The sequence below is a fragment of the Pelophylax lessonae genome, assembly GCF_965119305.1.
Source record: "Pelophylax lessonae genome assembly, chromosome: 8".
NCBI classification, from domain to species: domain Eukaryota; kingdom Metazoa; phylum Chordata; class Amphibia; order Anura; family Ranidae; genus Pelophylax; species Pelophylax lessonae.
In genome coordinates this window covers 107,895,663-107,915,812 of record NC_138775.1, presented here as the reverse complement: position 1 = coordinate 107,915,812, position 20,150 = coordinate 107,895,663, and the positions used below count along the sequence as shown (strand labels likewise).

The 20,150-nt window shown below is 45.4% G+C and overlaps 1 protein-coding gene across 1 annotated transcript in view; it reads left to right on the top strand.

The window, feature by feature from the left end:
- The window catches only part of ADSL (adenylosuccinate lyase), a 481,027-nt gene that overhangs the window by 257,781 nt on the left and 203,096 nt on the right, over positions 1 to 20,150 (top strand). Inside the window, exons 7-8 of the mRNA XM_082265904.1 lie at positions 2,726 to 2,816; positions 8,351 to 8,420. Of these exons, the coding sequence (XP_082122030.1) occupies positions 2,726 to 2,816; positions 8,351 to 8,420 (161 nt within the window). The remainder of the gene's footprint in view (positions 1 to 2,725; positions 2,817 to 8,350; positions 8,421 to 20,150) is intronic.

Below are 20,150 nucleotides of genomic sequence, written 5' to 3'. Positions count from 1 at the left end.
TGCCTGGAGGGCTATGGCTTTGGCCCCAACTTCATCCGGTGGGTACGGATCCTTTACCAGGCACCGGTGGCTAAAGTACTGGCTAATGGGAGGACATCGGCGGGGTTTCCTCTTACTAGGGGTACTCGGCAAGGCTGCCCCCTTTCGCCCCTTTTGTACGTGCTGGTAGCAGAGCCACTTGCGATAGCGATCCGGTCGCACTCCGATATTCATGGTCTCCGGGTGGGTATTTTAGAGGAAAAAATTAGTATGTATGCGGATGACACCCTGTTGTACCTGGCTGACCCGGGTACATCCCTCTCGGTAGCCCTCTCCCTTATTAAACAGTTTGGCCGCTTTTCTGGATTACAAATCAATTGGGACAAATCTCAAATTTTGCCCATAGATAATATTTCCCCCTTCCCTGTAAACCCACTTTTCCCTTTGCAGGTAGTGAATCGCATTAAATATTTAGGGATTCAGGTGACCAAATCTTCGATGGATTACATACAGAATAACATACAACCCTTGTTCATATTGTTAAAAGCTAAGACACAGATATGGGCGCGTCTTCCGTTGGGGGTTCGCGGCCGGATTAACCTCGTAAAAATGGTGTTACTACCTAAGTTTTTGTACATTTTGTGGCACTCTCCAATTTACCTTCCCCTTAAGTTTTTTTTTCAGATAGAAGCTATACTTAAGCCCTTTATTTGGGGCTCCAGTAGACATAAGCTGGCATGGCGGAAGCTTAAAAGCCCCGTTGACCTGGGTGGCTTGGCTCTCCCAGATTTCAATTTATACTACCTGGCATCACAGCTATCCCACTTCTTTCATCTTCATAGTTTTGATAGGGAGAGATTCTTGGCCCTTCTAGCCCCTGTATGGGCCCATGCATCAGTCGAACCTTTATCCTTGATTCTGGTGGGCGTACGGGGGGCTGAAACCCGTGGGGATAAGACCTCTATGCTGTATCAGTATAGGCGAATATGGGAAGTGGTGTCAACCAAATTGGATATACCCTTGCTGCATGCACATACGCCGCTGTGGCATAATACCAGTCTCTGTGAGTGTGCCTCTATTCCGGATGCACATGTGTGGGCCCATTATGGAATTTCCTATTTGGCTGACATACTTACCAATGGTGCTCTCCAATCTTTTGATGAGTTAAAAGGGCAATACGATCTCCCTAATCATATGTATTTTAGGTATTTGCAGCTTAGGCACGCCTTCGCAGCTCAATTTCCCCGTCCTATTCAAGAATTGACCTCGATCCCGGTTTTGGAGGTGGTAATGGGCTCTGAATCTAAACAACTTATTTCATATATGTATAATGCACTCCTTTTGCCAGAGTCAACGGTTTTGGCGTATGCCATCAAGACTAAATGGGAGGGAGACATCGGGACGCTTGAGGATAAGGAATGGGGGGACGCCCTAGATAACTGCAAATCGGTTTCCCCGAAACTTTCGGATCGTCTGACTCAATTATATATCCTCCATAGAGCTTACCTTACACCGACTGTGGTGGCTACCTATCGTAGCGAGGCTACTGGTCAGTGTCCCATGTGCAGGGTGGAGCGTGGCACCTTTTACCATTTGCTCTGGACATGTACTGAGGTCCAGGGCTTTTGGGAGCAGGTGGTTAGATTTCTACATGATACCATGGGGTCCCCTTTGACTCTGGCCCTGAAATTCTGTCTGCTAGGAATACCCCATGATGCTAGTATAGATAAATATACCACTCTGTTTTTACATGAGACACTGTTTCTTGCTAGGAAGTGTCTGGCCCGCCGCTGGATGAGAGATTCACCTCCATCTTTCCGGGACTGGCTCCGGGAGGTCAATGTAACTTTGCCCTATAAAAAACTGATCTATTCCCATAGAGGATGTGTATCCAAGTATAATAAGATATGGGATAGGTGGGTTCAGGCCCCGGAGACGTGTATGTCATCAGAATAAAGCCACATAAATGACCTTTTTATTTTCAGTGAGTGTTGCAGCTGTTTGTTTCCACTCTTTGGGATTGGACGATTCAGTATCGTATATTATTAGTAGTATGTACAAAATGACAGATATCAGTTTACTTGTATTGTGTTCCTCGGCTTCCTCTAATTGTAGTACAGGTTCCTTTTTTGAACCTTTGTTTGACATATGTACCCTAGCCTGGTTTTCTCATTCCTTAAAATCTTATGATGTGTATTGTATACTGTTGTATATTTCCTGTTTTTGTTTCATTACAATAAAGACCTTGTTGAACTAAAAAAAAAAAGTGTGTGTATTTAGTATCATTTTAAAGTGGATCTCCATCGAAAAGGGAAAGCTCTGCTAGTCTGCCTCTCTCTCCCCCCCTGCTGCGACATTTGGCACCTTTTGAGGGGAGCGGGTGCCTGATTTGGACTGGAAGTTAGTCTCCCCTTGTTTACCCTTGCGCATGTGCAGTAGGAAACTGGCTGTGAAGCCACAAGGCTTCACTGCTGATTTGCTTTAGTCAACATGGCAGCACTAGCACCCGACTAAAAAATGTAGAACTTTGTAGGGTATATTATTGCTGACGGGTTACTGACTTGATGCACGTTCTTTATCTCTATAATTCCGGAAAAAAATGTTTATATAAAGTAACATATTACATCTGTTTAGAGTGTGAAACAGTCTGCTCGAGATCTCTTCTAGGTTTTGAAACTACAAGCATATTTCAGAAAATGTATTTTGTCTAGTCTGCAGGGTCACATACATATGTTTCTTCTTCTAGGGCATACATGGTAACAGGTCAAACGTACAGCCGCAAAGTTGATGTAGAAGTTTTGTCGGTTCTTGCCAGTCTGGGAGCCACAGTCCACAAGGTAGGTTAACAGTGTAGTATATCAAAAAAATTGAACTCATTTATTTTGCTTGTAAATGGACTTCTGATTTTGTTCATATTGTATATGTTTAAAAAGCTGAAATCCAGGCAGATTTAGCATTTAGTCTTTTACGTGGGCATTTTATCAGTCCATTTTTCATCCATCATTTGACAGATGAAAAACAGACTAACGGATGTAAACAGATGTCCATTCAGACGTAAACTCATGTAAGTGGACAAATGGTCCGCTTTTTGCATTGGTTGTTAGGAGCTGGTGTCCTAACAACCAGTGATTCATCCTTGCTGTCAGCAGGAATTAATCATTGGTTGTTAAGAAATTGGCACCCGCCAGCCTCCTAACAACGATGAGTCATCCCTTATAAACAAGAGACTGAAAATATTTATTTTTTAAAAAAGGCATGGGTCTCTCCCCCCCCCCATGCCTTGTTTTAAATGATTTACTTTTTATATTGTACATTGTGACACAGAAGGATATTCAGAGACATAAGATAATGAGCAGTCTTCAGGAGATTGGACACTTTTTGTTGCTTTGCATCCTTAAAAGAAGACAGACAGTTTTTGTTTTTCCAGCTGTATTTACTTGCAACTTATAACATCCAAGTAAAAGATATAACAACACCAAAATGTCAGAAGAAAATACAAAAAAAAATACAAAAACGGAATCACTGAGTTAGAAAAGGATCAACCCATTCCTATAAATTGCTTGTAAACTCAATCCAGTGTAGCTAATCACCTTCTCGAGGCACACAAAGCCATTTGAATTTCAACTGTGATCAGCTGTGGCCATTTTTTTTAGCTCCGCATGAAAAGAGGTTTTTGGGGCATTTCAGTTCCTGGTAGTGGAACTAAAGGAAACCAACTTTGGGTGGCAAGCCACTGTCAAAAGATCTCTGGGATAAAGTTGTGGACAGGCACAAGTCAGGAGATGGATGCAAAACAATTTCAAAGGCTTTATCAATGCCTAAAAGCACAGTGAAGTCTAATATTAGGAAGTGGAAGGTATTTGGTACAACACAGACCTTCCCTGGATCAGGATGTCGCTCCCAACTGGATGAAAGAGCCAGTAGGAAACTGGTCAGAGAGGCTACGAAGAGTCCTACAGAAACTCAGCAGTTGCAGGAATTTATGATGTGGTTATTGTGTGCATGTGACGACAATATCACAAATACTCCACAAATGTGGCTTGTATGGGAGTGTGGCAGGAAAAAAGGTCACATGCCAAAACTGAGCTTTGCCAAAACACATATTGAAGATTCTGAGACCACATGGAAAAAGGAGTAATGGTCAGATGAGACTAAAATGGAATGATTTGGCTTCAACGATATGTCTGGCGGAAATCCAGTACAGCTCACTATGCAAATAACACCATTCCTATAGTAAAGCATGAAGGTGGTAATATCCTGTTATGGGGGTGTTCCTCAATTATTGAGGAAATTCTGTTTCCCTCTGCAAGAATGTTGTCAATGGGAAGGTTTACCTTCCAACATGACAATGACCCAAAGCACACAGCAAAAATGATCACACTCTGGTTGAAGGAGAAAAAGGCGAATCTTCTTGCATGGCCTAATCGGAGCCCAGACTTAAAACCCCATTGAAAAATCTGTGGAAAGACTTGAAGACCGCAGTCCAAAAACTGTCACCATTAAATTTTAACTGAACTTGAGCAGTTCTGCAAGAGTGGGCAAATATTACTAAGTCTAGATGTGCAAGGTTAGTAGAGACCTATCCCAATGGACTAAAGCCAGTAATTGAAGAAAAAGGGGGGTTTAATAAAATACTGACACAAGGGGGTGATTCTTTTTCTAATTCAGCGATTCTGTTTTTGATTTTTTTTTCTGACACGGTGTGATATCTTTCACTTGGATGTTATCATTTTCACTAAGTACATATAGCTGGATAAAACAAAAACTGTGTCTGTCTTCACGTCAGACTGCAAAGCCACCAAATGTCATTATTTTAACCACTTGCCGACCACAATGCGGTTTGCCAGTGATTTACTGGGATTATGGCTAAAGCTATCAGCCATTACCAGTTTTGTTTTCTGCAGGTGGCTGGCTCTTTTATGAAACCGGTCCGAGCAGCTTATGGGCCCCCGGTTTCCGAAGCGGCAGGAGGGAATCACAACCACCCCCGATACTCTCCGGTTTTTCTTGAGCTTACAGTTTCTGCTGGTTCGCACGGGATAAGACCTGACGGTGCTGCACCCATAGGTGTTTAAAGCGTTACCACTCTTTGACTCTCTGGCCTTGGAGGACCGCAGCAACAGTATGACGTCCAGGCTGAAAGAAAATTATTTTTTTTTAAAGCAAAAGTTATATAAATATATATTGCTCAAATACATTAAAGGGGGGTGACATGGCTAGGACATGGTGGAGTGAGGACACTTTCTGCTGGAGCTCCTGATTCCCAGCCACCCTAATCTGCTCTCTCGCAATCTTTTTCGGCTGCCATGAGCATCCAGAAACGGAGAAAAACCAGAGGAACATCTAAGGTGCCTTCCATGGCCACCATTAGCAAATTTTTCCCAGATACCCTGGGAGCTTTACTGGGGACGCCACTACCGAATCCACGTGGTGCGTTGTGGCCTACTGATCAACAGCCTCCCCCACTGATGGCGGCCTAGCAGTATAACGTGGCCGACTCACTGATGGGTCTGTTGGCCACCTTAGATCTGGAGGGTCAGCTGTCCACCTCCCGGGGCTCCTCTATGCACTCTTTTGCGGAGGACTCGGACATTTAAACCCTGCTACGAGCGCTTCCTACCAAGGCAGACTGGGAGGCAATGGTGGCCCAGCTAGCAGAACACCGCCGAGACCATCAGCAAATCCGCACAGAGGTCACACACCTAGACAAAGGGCTGTCCAGAGGGGAGTCGTGGCAAGTGCCTTGCAGCTCCGGCTGTCCCAACTTAAGCAAGGACAGGCGGCACACCAAGACCACAAGACCAGCTGGCGGAGGCACAGCTCCACATGGAGGACCTGGAAAACCGGAGCTGACTAAACAACTTGTTGATCCAGGGCATACCTGAGGCAACAGGGGTGGAGAACCTCTCTGAAACGGTGCGGGTGATCCTTCATCAACTACTGGATCCTGCCCCCCCCTCAACAAATCTGGAGTTCGACAGAATCCACAGGGCACGGGGGCCCAAACTGACAAATCCAGATAGCCCTTGGTATGTGATCTGCCACCTGCATCGGTATGCTCAGGAGGAGAGGATACTTTGGGACGCTTGGTTCAATGGGCCGATTGACTTTGATGGGGCACAGATCTCCATTTCTCTGGATGTATCCAGGACTACCCCTGCACAGCAGAGCCATGCTGAAGCCCCTTCTAGCTAAGCTCAGACGTCCGGAGATCACATATCGCTGGGGATTTCCTCTGCAGCTGACCATCCCTGAGCTGGATGTACCTCCCAGTATCCCTTATATTGTTGTTTCAGGCAGATTGCAGCATGGGGGATCCGGGGCAGCTTTCTTACTCCCCACAGGACTAATCCTGAACACTGGATCGTGGTGGGGGATTTTCCTTTCTCGGCTCACCCCACCTCAATAGACCTTGCGGATCACTGACAGACATGCAATAAAAGACAAAGGGCGCCAGATCAGTAGAGGAAGTGATAAAAGCACATCTTTAATTTCTCTCTCGACCACCAACGGACGTAGCTGCTGCTTTAAATCAGACGGATGGGTCCCTCCCACTAGGAGTGACCAGGTAGAGCCAAAGGCTTTGACACACCCGGGGGGGGGGGTGGTCCCTGGGTTTTTACCCCTAGCCTCACCGTTGCATCTTCAGTTTTAGCTGCCTGGTCTTAGGAGTGGCCAAACAGCTCCCTGCTGGGACCTTTTGTCCTAGCTCTGTTTTAAACATCTTAAAGGGAACCTTTTTTATTTTATTTTTTGTTGCTGCTGACTCCAGTTCCTGTGGAATGCCGGCTGTGTTTTGGACTGGCTATATGAGAGCCTTACGGTCTCCCAGTTTGGGCCAGCGTGTGCTTGCAGACCGTAGCTCCGCGCTGGGTCTCCATAGCGACTATAGTCCCACAGACGGGGACTGGCCTGCGGGTGAAACACACCATCGGGAAGCACACACCTGGCATGCCAGCGTCGCATGGTGCCCCTTGGCCGACAGCACCCTCACTGCTGTGCAGAGGCAGTATGTAAGCATGGACGCCCACCCTCAGCAGTGTGGTCCGGTAAGTACAGTCCCCCCGTCTGGTTAGTGGGCCTGGGGAGGACGTGGGTTCCTCTATAGGTGAGTAGGACCCTCAGGTACCCATACCTCCTACCACCCTCCTCCACTATAAGGGGTCACCTGGGACCTTCCCCCTCCTACGCACTCATCGGCGCAAAGCCGACGTTTTGCCATGGCCTGCAGCCTTAACAGGCCTCAGCAGCCTGCCTGGGTATCCCTATCACTGTACTGCCGGTGGCCATTTTGCTGGAGCCGGAGACAAAATAGCACAGGAGCTTCTGGCTCTTGTGGGCGAGGGCGTTTCCTTCTACCTTCTCTTCTCCATGCTGCTGATGGACCTTGCTGTGTCCTCCATGTGGTAACTACTCTAGAGGAGTTTAATTACTTTTCATCTTCAGGCCTTTGGGGGCTTAGGATTATTCCCCGGAGTAGCGCTGTGTGCATCGCAATCGCCTCTTAAAGGCGCAGTGCACGCCGGTAGCAGCGGACTTGCTGGAACCTGTGGTGCTTTTGTAACCTCACAGCCTCAGGGGCGTTAATCTTTGGCAATTGGGCGCGGATTGCTCCCTCTTAGGCCATTGCTCCCTCTTAGGCCATTGCTTCTGTTTTCAGGAGAGGCTTCTGTTTAACCCCTTGTGGTGCAGGTTCCGGTGTTTCCCCATTTCCCTGTCTGCTCTTTACATTTATACTGTGCAATCCTACTGGTTGGCCATATGTCTAAAATGGATTCTCCAAGTTTGTCTACAACCCCCGATGTATCATTGTGCAACCCCCGATATATCGTTGGGGCCCACTTCTAATGCTCATAATGTGACTTTATTGTCTGTGATGCAAGAAATCCAAAAAAATGGAGAACGTTATTGCGGCAGCATTTACTAAGAAACTCCCTCGGCCCTCGCCGGTCTCATCTCAAGAAGCCTCCAATAGTGCATTAATCCCATAAAACATTTATTAAAATCCATGTAAACCACTCCCATTTAAAATCATCTTGTACATTGAATGTCAGTTGGGTAGGTATCAGGTAGGCAACAGCTCATCCCTGTATCACCAACTCCACGCTGGCTTCAACTTTCAGTGTAGTCACCTACCACTCTCCCGTGTTCATCACATTAACTAAGCTTAGCATAGCCACGCGGAGTAAATAGTAATTGCGCTACTGTGGAATTGATTATTGGTTGTCACACATGTTAATGTCAAAAAGTTTAGATTATTTAAGTAGCAGCACTGAGATATATGACACTTTAAGCGACTTTAGAAACCTCAAACGCAGTGAAATACACTATTCTTTAATAACTTGCTAATCTTTTTTCCTGTGTTCTGCAGATATGCACTGATATCCGTCTTTTGGCCAACTTGAAAGAACTTGAGGAACCATTTGAAAAAGAGCAGATTGGTGAGTTTATTTCTGAATCAGTCGGTCAATTGTTAAAATGGGGTACTTCTAGCCAGGCACACACACATAATTATTTAGCACATAAAATTTGGAAATACTGCGCTACCAAAAATAGAAGCAACTTGCACTAATCACCAGACAAAAAAGTGACCAAACATAGAAAAAACATAAAAATGTGCAGCTCTAGGACCAATGAAATATGCTTGAACATATATAACATGTGAAATGAATAATGTGTATCCAATCATATATTAAACAAATGTAATAAAAGAAATGTCCAACTGGAATCAAAGTCCCAAGTGAATGAAGTGATAAAAGGAATCCAACATAAGTAACATGATCACAGTGTGCAGCAAATCCCAACACTGATGAGGAGTAATTATAAGCGCTCACCAGAAAAGTAGGACCCAGATACCATATAGCATGTGGGTCAAACAAGCTGTTGAAATATATGGTGGATGCTCCGAATGGATAAGAAGACCTCAGAGGTATCCGTATGGACCAGCAACAGACATGGATAGATAAAATTCCAGCTCCAACGTTGGTAAGGATATAAACCAAAGAGGGACAGACATAGTGTAATATTGCTAAAAACCATTTAATGATAAAACATAGCAAGTACACTTACAAAACATCCCATGGTATAAAGCACATCAAGGATAAATAGTAGGGCTGACTGTAGTGTAATCATCTTAACGCGTTTCAGCAGAGATGCCTTTCTCAAAAGATATTGTCAGCCAAGAAGTAGCCTTCTATATATAATATTATATTAATTAGATATCATATCCCACCTTTAAGAGATTGCCGGCATAAACACCACGCTAGATCGCAATGGCGCCGGCGTGCGTTCCAGGACTCTCCTCGGCAGCGTACCAGTAGCACAACGTCACTTCCGGGGGAAACCGGAAGTGACTGCAAATGTAAGACGTATGCGGAAGTAAACCACGTGTTCCGCACTACAGAAGGACGCTACGGACGAAGCCCGGGACGCCATCTTGACAGAGGGAAAAAAAGAGAACCTGTATACAACAATAGAAAATAGTGATATATCGTGGGCAGCCAAAATATGTCTGAAGAATATATCACATTAAGTATACATGGAATGGATAGTAGTTTACCCTAAATTAACCGTAAATCCCCTCTATAGGAGGGAAATAGGTCCCATTGAGATGGGTGAAGTAGAAATTAAAAATTAAAACCATCATGTTAATTAAGATTAAAAAAATATTTTTAAAAACACACCAATAGAATGTAATATGACATATTATGACTCTGAATGGAGGAAGAAGGTCTAATAAGCTAGAGATAATAAAAGATGAATAGATAAATACATACTAAATAATAGAGGGGACACCAAACTTCTCAAGATGAATTGATGAAGGCATTTATGTCCCACTCTATAGTCAAGCCATATGGATAATAAGATTTTAACGTGTAAATCCAGTAAATCCAAAAATCTGTTTTTCAGGACCTGTGCTTGCTGGAGAAAGTCATACCGGAAGAACCGGTCAAGCCAAAATTTTTTGCTGACTTGACTGATTTCTACCCGTGTCGGAGATGTAGGGTTTTAACTGTGATAACAGAAGGAAGTTTCTATCTTTTCAATCTACAGTCACAAATAATCTATACCAAATAAAATTTTTTGCCACATGTGTAACTACTCATGTGGTCTATTTGTTGACTTGTCCATGTCACAAACAATATGTGGGGCGCACAATCAGATCATTTAATGTGAGAGTTAACGAGCACATTACAAATATTATTAAGGGTAAAGACAAACACAATGTGTCCAAACATTATTTACTCTTTCATCAAAAAAACCCTAAGGGAACACTTTTTCAGATTATTGACCGGTATGTATCTCCATGGAGAGGTGGTTCAAAAATATGGGGTGTCTCCCGGAGAGAAACATACTGGATTTACACGTTAAAATCTTATTATCCATATGGCTTGAATATAGAGTGGGACATAAATACCTTCATCCATTCATCTTGTGAAGTTTGGTGTCCCCTCTATTATTTATTATTTAGTATGTTTTTATCTATTCATCTTTTATTATCTCTAGCTTATTAGACCTTCTTCCTCCATTCAGAGTCATAATTTATATGTCATGTTACATTCTATTGGTGTGTTTTTAAAAATAATTTTTTAATCCTTATTAACATGATGGTTTTAATTTTTAATTTCTACTTCACCCATCTCAATGGAACCTATATACTTAATGTGATATATTCTTCAGACATATTTTGGCTGCACACGATATATCACTATTTTCTATTGTTGTATACAGGTTCTCTTTTTTTCCATCTGTCAAGATGGCGTCCCGGGCTTCGTCCGTAGCGTCCTTCTGTAGTGCGGTTTACTTCCGCATACGTCTTACATTTGCCGTCGCTTCCGGTTTACCCCGGAAGTGACGTTACGCTACTGGTACGCTGCCGAGGCGAGTCCTGGAACGCACGCCAGTGCCATTGTGATCTAGCGTGGCGTTTATGCCGGCAATCTCTTACAGGTGGGATATGCTATCTAATTAATATAATATTATATATAGAAGGCTACTTCTTGGCTGACAATATCTTTTGAGAAAGGCATCTCTGCTGAAACGCGTTAAGAGGATTACACTACAGTTAACCCTACTATTTATCCTTGATGTGCTTAATACCATGGGATGTTTTGTAAGTGTTCTTGCTATGTTTTATCATTAAATGTTTTTTAGTAATATTACACTATGTCTGTCCCTCTTTGGTTTATATCCTTACCAACGTTGGAGCTGGAATTTTATCTATCCATGTCTGTTACTGGTCCATATGGATACCTCTGAGGTCTTCTTATCCATTCGGAGCATCCACCATATATTTCAACAGCTTGTTTGACCCACATGCTATATGGTATCTGGGTCCTACTTTTCTGGTGAGCGCTTATAATTACTCCTCATCGGTGTTGGGATTTGCTGCACACTGTGATCACGTTACTTATGTTGGATTCCTTTTATCACTTCATTCACTTGGGACTTTTATTCCAGTTGGACATTTCTTTTATTACATTTGTTTAATATATGATTGGATACACATTATTCATTTCACATGTTATATATGTTCAAGCATATTTCATTGGTCCTAGCGCTGCACATTTTTATGTTTTTTAGATAATTATTTAGGGTGGGTATTAAACTTTTTTTTTTTTTACCAGAATGGGGAGGAAAGGGGATTTAAGTGACTTTGAACATGACCTGGTTGTTGGTGCCAAATGGGCTGGTCTTGAGTATTTCAAAAACTACTGATCCACTGGGAATTTCACGCACAACCATCTCTAGCGTCTAAAGTGAATGATCCCAAAAGAGAAAATATCCAGTGAGAAGCAGTTGTGTGGACGAAAATGTCTTGTGGATGTCAGAGGAGAATGGACCGACTGGTTTGAGATGATAGAAAGGCAACAGTAACTCAGATAACCACTCGTTACAGCCAAGATATGCGAAATACCATTTTTAAATGCACAACACATCGAACCTTGAAGCAGATGGTCTACAGCAGCAGAAGACCTCACTGGGTGCCATTCCTGTCAGCTAAGAACAGGAAACTGAGGCTACAATTTGCACTATTTTGGAAATAGACAATAGAAGATTGAAAAAACGTTGCCTGGTCTGATGAGTCTCGATTTCAGCTGCAACATTCAGATGGTAGGGTCAAAATTTGACGTAAACAACATTAAAGCATGGATCCATCCTGCATTGTATCAACGGTTCAGGCTGGTAGTGGTGGTATAATGGTGTGGGGGATATTTTCTTGACACACTTTGGGCCCCCTTAGTACCAATTGAGCATTGTTTAAACGCCACAGCCTACCTGAGTATTGTTACTAACAATGTCCATCCCTTTATGACTACAGTGTACCCATCTTCTGATGGCTACTTCCAGTAGGATAATCCACTATGTCACAAAGCTCAAATCATCTCAAACTGGTTTCTTGAACATGACTGTGAGTTCACTGTACTCCAATGGCCTCCACAGTCACCAGGTCTCAATCCAATAGAGCAACCTTGGAAGGAGATATGCATCATTGATGCGCAGCTGTCAAATCTGCAGTAACTTTGTGATGCTATCATGTCAATATGGACCAAAAGCTCTAAGGAATGTTTCCAACACCTTGCTGAATCTATGCCACAAAGAATGAATGTAGTTCTGAAGGCAAAAGGGTGTCCAACCCAGTACTAACAAGATGTACCCAAGAAAGTGGCCGGTGAATGTGTATATATTTACTGCACCAAGCAAACCCAGTACACACTCCCTATGCACCACACCATACAACTCTGTGCTCGGTCACCATGCGCCTCTATGCTTGCCCCTACCATTCACCTAAATGCTCACCAGGATCCCTAATGCTTTGCCCTTGTCATGATTATTCCCACCCTCTGACAGGTAGCTCCGCTCACTTTTCCTGCTTCATGCTTGAGAGACAGTGTAGTATGAAAAGCAGCTACTTTGTTTCTTTTGCTAAACTTTATTGCTTTTGTTGTCATGTAAAAAAATGTTTTTTTGTAAAACAAAGTTTGTATACATCGTAGATGACTGTTATAAGACATCAGTTTAACCACTTAACGACCGCCCGCCGCAGATTTACTGCGGCAGGCAGCCGCCCCTGGGCAAATCGACGTAGCTCTACGTCGCTCGTTCCCGGGGCTCTGGGGCGCGCGCCCCCGGCACAGCCAATGATCTGATTCGGTTCAGAACCGATCAGTCATCAGGTCCAGGCCAATGATTTTTTTGCCTGGTCCTTCTGATCGGTCCTGACCAATCACAGACCTAGCTGTGCCTGTGTAATGTAAACACAGGCACAGAAATTACCCTCTCTTCCCTCCCCAAATCCTTTTTGGATTCCAGTGTGAGAGAAGAGAGGATCAAACGTGAGTACTGCACAAAACACACACACCTAGATAGGCACATTTAACCCCCGATCACCCCCCAAGTTAACCCCTACACCCCCTGTCACATTGCACACTATACACTTTATATAGCGGTTTTCTATATCTCTGTAATAGTGTGCTTTGTGACTTGGTTTAGCGCTAGCGACCGTTACTTTTAGGCTTAGGATACCCGCCACCCCCTCCTATAAAGATTTCACCCCCTGTCACATTGCACACTATATACAGGTATATAACGGTTTTCTGTATTTCTGTAATAGTGTGACTGTGACTTGATTTAGCACTAGCTAGTTTGTTTCTGTCCCCCCCCCCCCCCCATTCACTGCCCAACACGGAATTCAGGGGGAAACAGCCAATTTTACTCCCCTTAATTCTTTTGAGCTGTTTTTCATGGAAGAGCTTTACAGATCTATTATGGACCAAAGCAATTTGTATGCTGGTCAAATAATCGCCGCCAATCCAAATTTGTCCCTTGCCAGACCATTCGGCTGGAAACCTATAACGGTTTCCGAGTTTAAGAATTTTCTGGGCCTTTCCCTCAACATGGGTATAACTAAAAGGAGTGAGTTGCGGTTATATTGGTCCACTAACCCAATTCACCATATACCTGTGTTCTCTGCTTCCATGGCCAGGACGAGATACGAGCAAATTCTGCGGTTCATGCACTTCAGTGACAATGAACTCTGTCGTCCTCGGGGAGACCCTGGGTATGACCGGCTCCACAAAATTCAGCCCCTCGTAAACCACTTCAATCAGCGGTTTGCAGCCTTGTTTAACCCCCAACAAGTTGTCTGCGTTGATGAGTCCCTGATTACGTTTACTTTCCGCCTTGCTATCAAGCAGTATCTCCCCAGCAAGCCTTCCAGATATGGGGTCAAGCTGTATAAGCTGTGTGACAGGGCCACAGGCTATACAGTTAGTTTCCGTGTTAACGAGGGTAAAGATGGCACTGTGGAGCCCCCCAACTGCCCAGACTGCATAGGGAGCAGGGGCAAGATAGTTTGGGACTTGATGTCACCCTTATTCGGAAAGGGGTACCATTTGTATGTGGACAATTTTTATTCAAGCGTGACTTTTTAGTCACCTGCTCGAATAACAAATTGGCGCATGTGGCACTGTGCGACCTAATCGCCGGGGCTTCCCCCAAAGGCTTGTAGATTCCCAACTTAGTCGGGGGGAGAAAGCCTGCTTAAAAACTGACAAATTGCTTGCAAGTGAAGTGGAGGGATACATTGAATGTTTTCGTTCTGTCCTCCCTTCACGCAGACACGATGGTCCAAATTCGTACGACAACTGGTGTTTTGGAGAAGCCCCTCTGTGTCCACGAATATAACCTTAATATGGGAGGGGTGGACCTGAACAACCAGCTTTTGTCGCCGAAGGTATTAGGTAATTGAACCACTTCCTGGACTTTAGTCCTGTGAGGTCAAGCTGCACGATTCTGGCAAAAATGAGAATCACGTTATTTTTGCTTAGAATGAAGATCGCGATTCTCAAATTATTTATATATATACAGTGGGTACGGAAAGTATTCAGACCCCCTTAAATTTTTCACTCTTTGTTATATTGCAGCCATTTGCTAAAATCATTTAAGTTCATTCTTCTTCCTCATGAATGTACACATAGCACCCCATACTGACAGAAAAACACAGAATTGTTGACATTGTTGCAGATTTATTAAAAAAGAAAAACTGAAATATCACATGGTCCTAAGTATTCAGACCCTTTGCTGTGACACTCACATATTTAACTCAGGTGCTTTCCATTTCTTCTGATCATCCTTGAGATGGTTCTACACCTTCATTTGAGTCCAGCTGTGTTTGATTATACTGATTGGACTTGATTAGGAAAGCCACACACCTGTCTATATAGGACCTTCCAGATCACAATGCATGTCAGAGCAAATGAGAATCATGAGGTCAAAGGAACTGCCTGAATAGCTCAGAGACAGAATTGTGGCAAGGCACAGATCTGGCCAAGGTTACAAAAAGATTTCTGCTGCACTTAAGGTTCCTAAGAGCACAGTGGCCTCCATAATCCTCAAATGGAAGACGTTTGGGACGACCAGAAACCTTCCTAGAGCTGGCCGTCCGGCCAAACTGAGCTATCGGGGGAGAAGAGCCTTGTTGAGAGAGGTAAAGAAGAATCCAAAGATCACTGTGGCTGAGCTCCAGAGATGCAGTCAGGAGATGGGAGAAAGTTGTAGAAAGTCAACCATCACTGCAGCCCTCCACCAGTCGGGGCTTTATGGCAGAGTGGCCCGACGGAAGCCTCTCCTCAGTGTAAGACACATGAAAGCCTGCATGGAGTTTGCTAAAAAACACCTGAAGGACTCCAAGATGGTGAGAAATAAGATTCTCTGGTCTGATGAGACCAAAATAGAACTTTTTGGCCTTAATTCTAAGCGGTATGTGTGGAGAAAACCAGGCACTGCTCATCACCTGTCCAATACAGTCCCAACAGTGAAGCATGGTGGTGGCAGCATCATGCTGTGGGGGTGTTTTTCAGCTGCAGGGACAGGACGACTGGTTGCAATCGAGGGAAAGATGAATGCGGCCAAGTACAGGGATATCCTGGACAAAAACCTTCTCCAGAGTGCTCTGGACCTCAGACTGGACCGAAGGTTTACCTTCCAACAAGACAATGACCCTAAGCACACAGCTAAAATAACGAAGGAGTGGCTTCACAACAACTCCGTGACTGTTCTTGAATGGCCCAGCCAGAGCCCTGACTTAAACCCAATTGAGCATCTCTGGAGAGACCTAAAAATGGCTGTCCACCAACGTTTACCATCCAACCTGACAGAACTGGAGAGGATCTGCAAGGAGGAATGGCAGAGGATCCCCAAATCCAGGTGTGAAAGACTTGTTGCATCTTTCCCAAAAAGACTCCTGGCTGTATTAGATCAAAAGGGGGCTGCTACTAAATACTGAGCAAAGGGTCTGATTACTTAGGACCATGTGATATTTCAGCTTTTCTTTTTTAATAAATCTGCAACAATGTCAACAATTCTGTGTTTTTCTGTCAGTATGGGGTGCTATGTGTACATTCATGAGGAAGAAGAATGAACTTAAATGATTTTAGCAAATGGCTGCAATATAACAAAGAGTGAAAAATTTAAGGGGGTCTGAATACTTTCCGTACCCACTGTATATATATATATATATATATATATATGTATGTATATATATATTTCAAAGACAGGAGCCAACAAGTGCATTTTGATGCCTCTTGTACACGAGTCAAACTGCTCTCAGCAGAATACCCTAAGAAAGAAGGCAGGCAAAGTAGTGTACGTGTGCAGTGCAGCAGATGTCAAAGATCACATTTGGCTGTAGCAAAGTACAGTAGGAAACTTACTGTACTGTAAGTACAGTAGGAAACTACTGTGTTTAATTTAAATTTAGACTTTAATTTAGACGTTAAAAAAAAAAAAAAAAAAAAAATATATATATATATATATATATATATATATATATATATTTTTCTCTTACGTCCTCCGACAGTCGCCGCCCCTCATAAGTCATCACTATTGACTTCCGCTCCGCAGGAGTAGCTAGGCATAAGACTTAGTCAAAAGAACATAAGCATTTAGCATAGACACACCCATGGGGGCTGTCCCACTGGTCAATACCCCCCTGCAGTAATCCCTCCCAACCCAGTTTGTCTCTGCCTAGCGTCAGGAGTAGTCAGGCTTCCCTGTGCTGGGGCTTCAGTCTCAGCCTTTCTAATCTTTTCTTTGATTTTTATTTGCAAAATGTCCGTTTTTTCTTTGCTTTACTGGCTGTTTATTTTGTCAGCTTTAGTTTCGTCGGATTTTCGGATGAAGATGGATCATGCGGAGCTGGGAATTGGACTGGCCGCCCTGGCTCTCCAGGGCAGAGGGTCAGATGGATCCCCAGCCCGCCATCGAGCGTTCGGCTATGGTTCGTTCTGGCGCTATGAACGACCCATCCCTGCTCGCAGCAGGGATGCAGCCTGTGAGGTGGCTACCTATCTGGACACATCTGCGGTTCTGTGCTGCAGTGTCCTGCGTTTTTGGCTGACGGCATTCCCTGTCTTCTGAGGACAGAGGCTTTCCGTTCATAGAGGCACCCCACGCCATCCGGTACAGGTAAGTACTTTCTGTGTGGGGACCTCTGTCTGGGGTGGCAGTCCTGTGTTGCTGTGTGTCCCCTCATGTCTGTGCGTTTGTGGGGCTCCCTGATGCGATCCCTGCGGGGGTCTTCTTTAATACACTACTGGCACTGTGTGGTGTGGGGGCCCCTCTCCTGTGTCACTTTTAGTGTTTGGGAGGTACAGACTGTATGTGAGGCGACCGGTGCGGCTGAAAACTGCGCGGTCCGCCATTTTGGATGTGAGCAGCATGTCTGGCTTCACTGTGGGCTTTTGCTTTAGCTTGCTATGTAGTGATTTTGGCGCAGACTGTCTCTTCCATATCTCTCTGTTCTAGTTTTGTCCCTTTTTGGGGGGTTTTATGTACACTGTGTTTATAGCGGTGGGCTGCGCTATCCGCAGCGCTTTTAAAGGGCCACTATTATTTTTTGCAATGGATTCTCAGGACAGCAAATTCTCCCCAACCTTGGTGGGGGACCCCAGTTCTGCTGAACCCCCCGTTATACCTAATTTGGCCGCTGTGGTGGCGTCTTTGGTGTCAAAAATGGAGGTGCTGCTAGGAAAAGGCTCAGATTATCTTTCTCCTCTGATTCAGATGGTGATGTGGCTGCTGTGGCTGGCGTGCCCTTTTCAGGGTCTCGCTTGTCCGTGGACCGTCTGAGGGGGAGGCGGAGGTGGAGGGGGTTGATGAATCTTCCCTGGGGTCGCCTGAGGAACGCGCACACATGGATGATTTGATTTCTTCTATGAAAGAAACACTACATTTGGAGGATGAGCCCACTCCTCCGGCCGTTGTGTCCTCATTTGGTACACATAGGGCCCGCAAGTCGGCGCAGGTTTTTCCCTGCCCCGCTGAGTTTCATCACACACTGAATGAACTATGGCGCAGTTTAAAACGCCCCTTCACGGTGCCTAGTCGGTTTAAACTGCTGTACCCATCTTCTCAGGATGCGCGCTGGTGCGTGGCCCCCAGGGTGGATCACGCTGTGGCCGTGTTGAACAAGGCTACTCTGGTTCCCACTGAGGATACCCCGGTGTTCCGGGATCCTACGGACAGGAGGTTGGAGTCTCTTGCCCGCCATGCCTATACGGTGGCGGGTTCCATGCTCAAACCTATTTTCGCTTCTGTCATGGTGGCTCAGGCGGTGGCGGACTGGACTAAGGTGCTTAGACGCACACTGGTGTCTGATTCTTCCGCCCATTTACTCCGCTGGAAATGGTGGACCAAATTCATCAGGGGTCATGTTTTTGTGCGATGCGGCCTTAAATGAGGCCCCTTTGGCTGCACACCTGTCTAGTGTCGCGGTGCTTAACCGTCGACTGATCTGGCTGAAGAGCTGGTCGGCTGACCAGACGTCACGGAAAACGGTGGCTGACTTTCCTTATGCTGGGTCTCGCCTTTTTGGCGAGGCCTTGGATACTTTGGTGAAAGGAGTCGCTGGGGGCAAGAGCACTCTGCTGCCCCAGAATCCGAAGAACAAGTCCTTTCGCGGCAAGCGGGGTCCCGCCTTTAGACCCACTCAGGGGTCCTTTCGTGACTTTAAGTCACAATTCAAGGGCAAACCTTTCAAGGGCCAAGGTGGCCAGAAGAAGCCCTGGGTGGGTGAGCAAAAGTCCGGCCATGCCGGCGCGGCGGCTCAGCCCGCCTCTGCCTGAAGGGACGCCCTCCCCCGTTTCAGGGGTGGGGGGACGTTTTGTGCGGTTTCCTCCAACCTTGGCTGCTCCGTATTCAGGACAGATGGGTTCAGGAGATCATTCGATCAGCATAGAAGATCGAATTCCTTTCACGGCCAGCGGACAGATTCGTTCCCTCAAATCTTCATTTGACCCCAGGGCATTTACAGGACCTGCATCAAGCGGTGCAGGACCTCTTGGTCCAGGGGGTAATTGTCCCGGTGCCTCATTGGGACAGGTTTCGGGGGTTTTACTCCAATCTGTTCACTGTGCCCAAAAAGGAGGGCAAGGTGCGTCCTATCCTGGACTTGAAAGCTCTGAACCGCTTTGTACGCATGGAATCCCTCCGCTCGGTGGTGGCCTCCCTGAGTCCAGGGGAATTCCTGGCCTCTATCGACCTGAAGGATGCGTGTCTGCACATCCCCATTTTCGAGGGTCATCAGAGGTTCCTTCGGTTCGCCGTTGCGGAGGACCATTATCAGGACCATCAACGTTCAGAAGTCGACACTGTCTCCTTCGGTTCGTCTTCCCTATCTGGGAATGGTTCTGGACTCTGCTCAAGCGATTCACACTCGGTCTCTCCAAAAAGAGATCTTGGCCAGGTGGGACAGGCTTCCTCAGTCCTTGGATCTGAGGGTTTTGTTAAGTCGCCAGACCAGAATGGATCTTCTGTGGTGGCTTCAGTCCCCGGCTGTGTCAGAAGGAAAATCCTTCCGTCCGTTGCTGTGGACGGTGATTACCACGGATGCCAGCCTTTCGGGCTGGGGTGGAGTCCTGGGCAACCTGTCTGCCCAGGGCACTTGGTTGGAGGAGGAATCCTCCCTTCTGATCAACATGTTGGAATTGAGAGCGATTAAACTCTATCTCTTCCAGTGGTCGGATCGACTTCGGGGCCGTCCTGTTCGGGTACAGACGGACAATGCTACCGCGGTGGCTTACATCAACCACCAAGGGGGCGCCAGGAGTGACTGACATTCTGTCTTGGGCCGAGACTCATGTCCCGGCAATATCAGCAGTTCATATTCC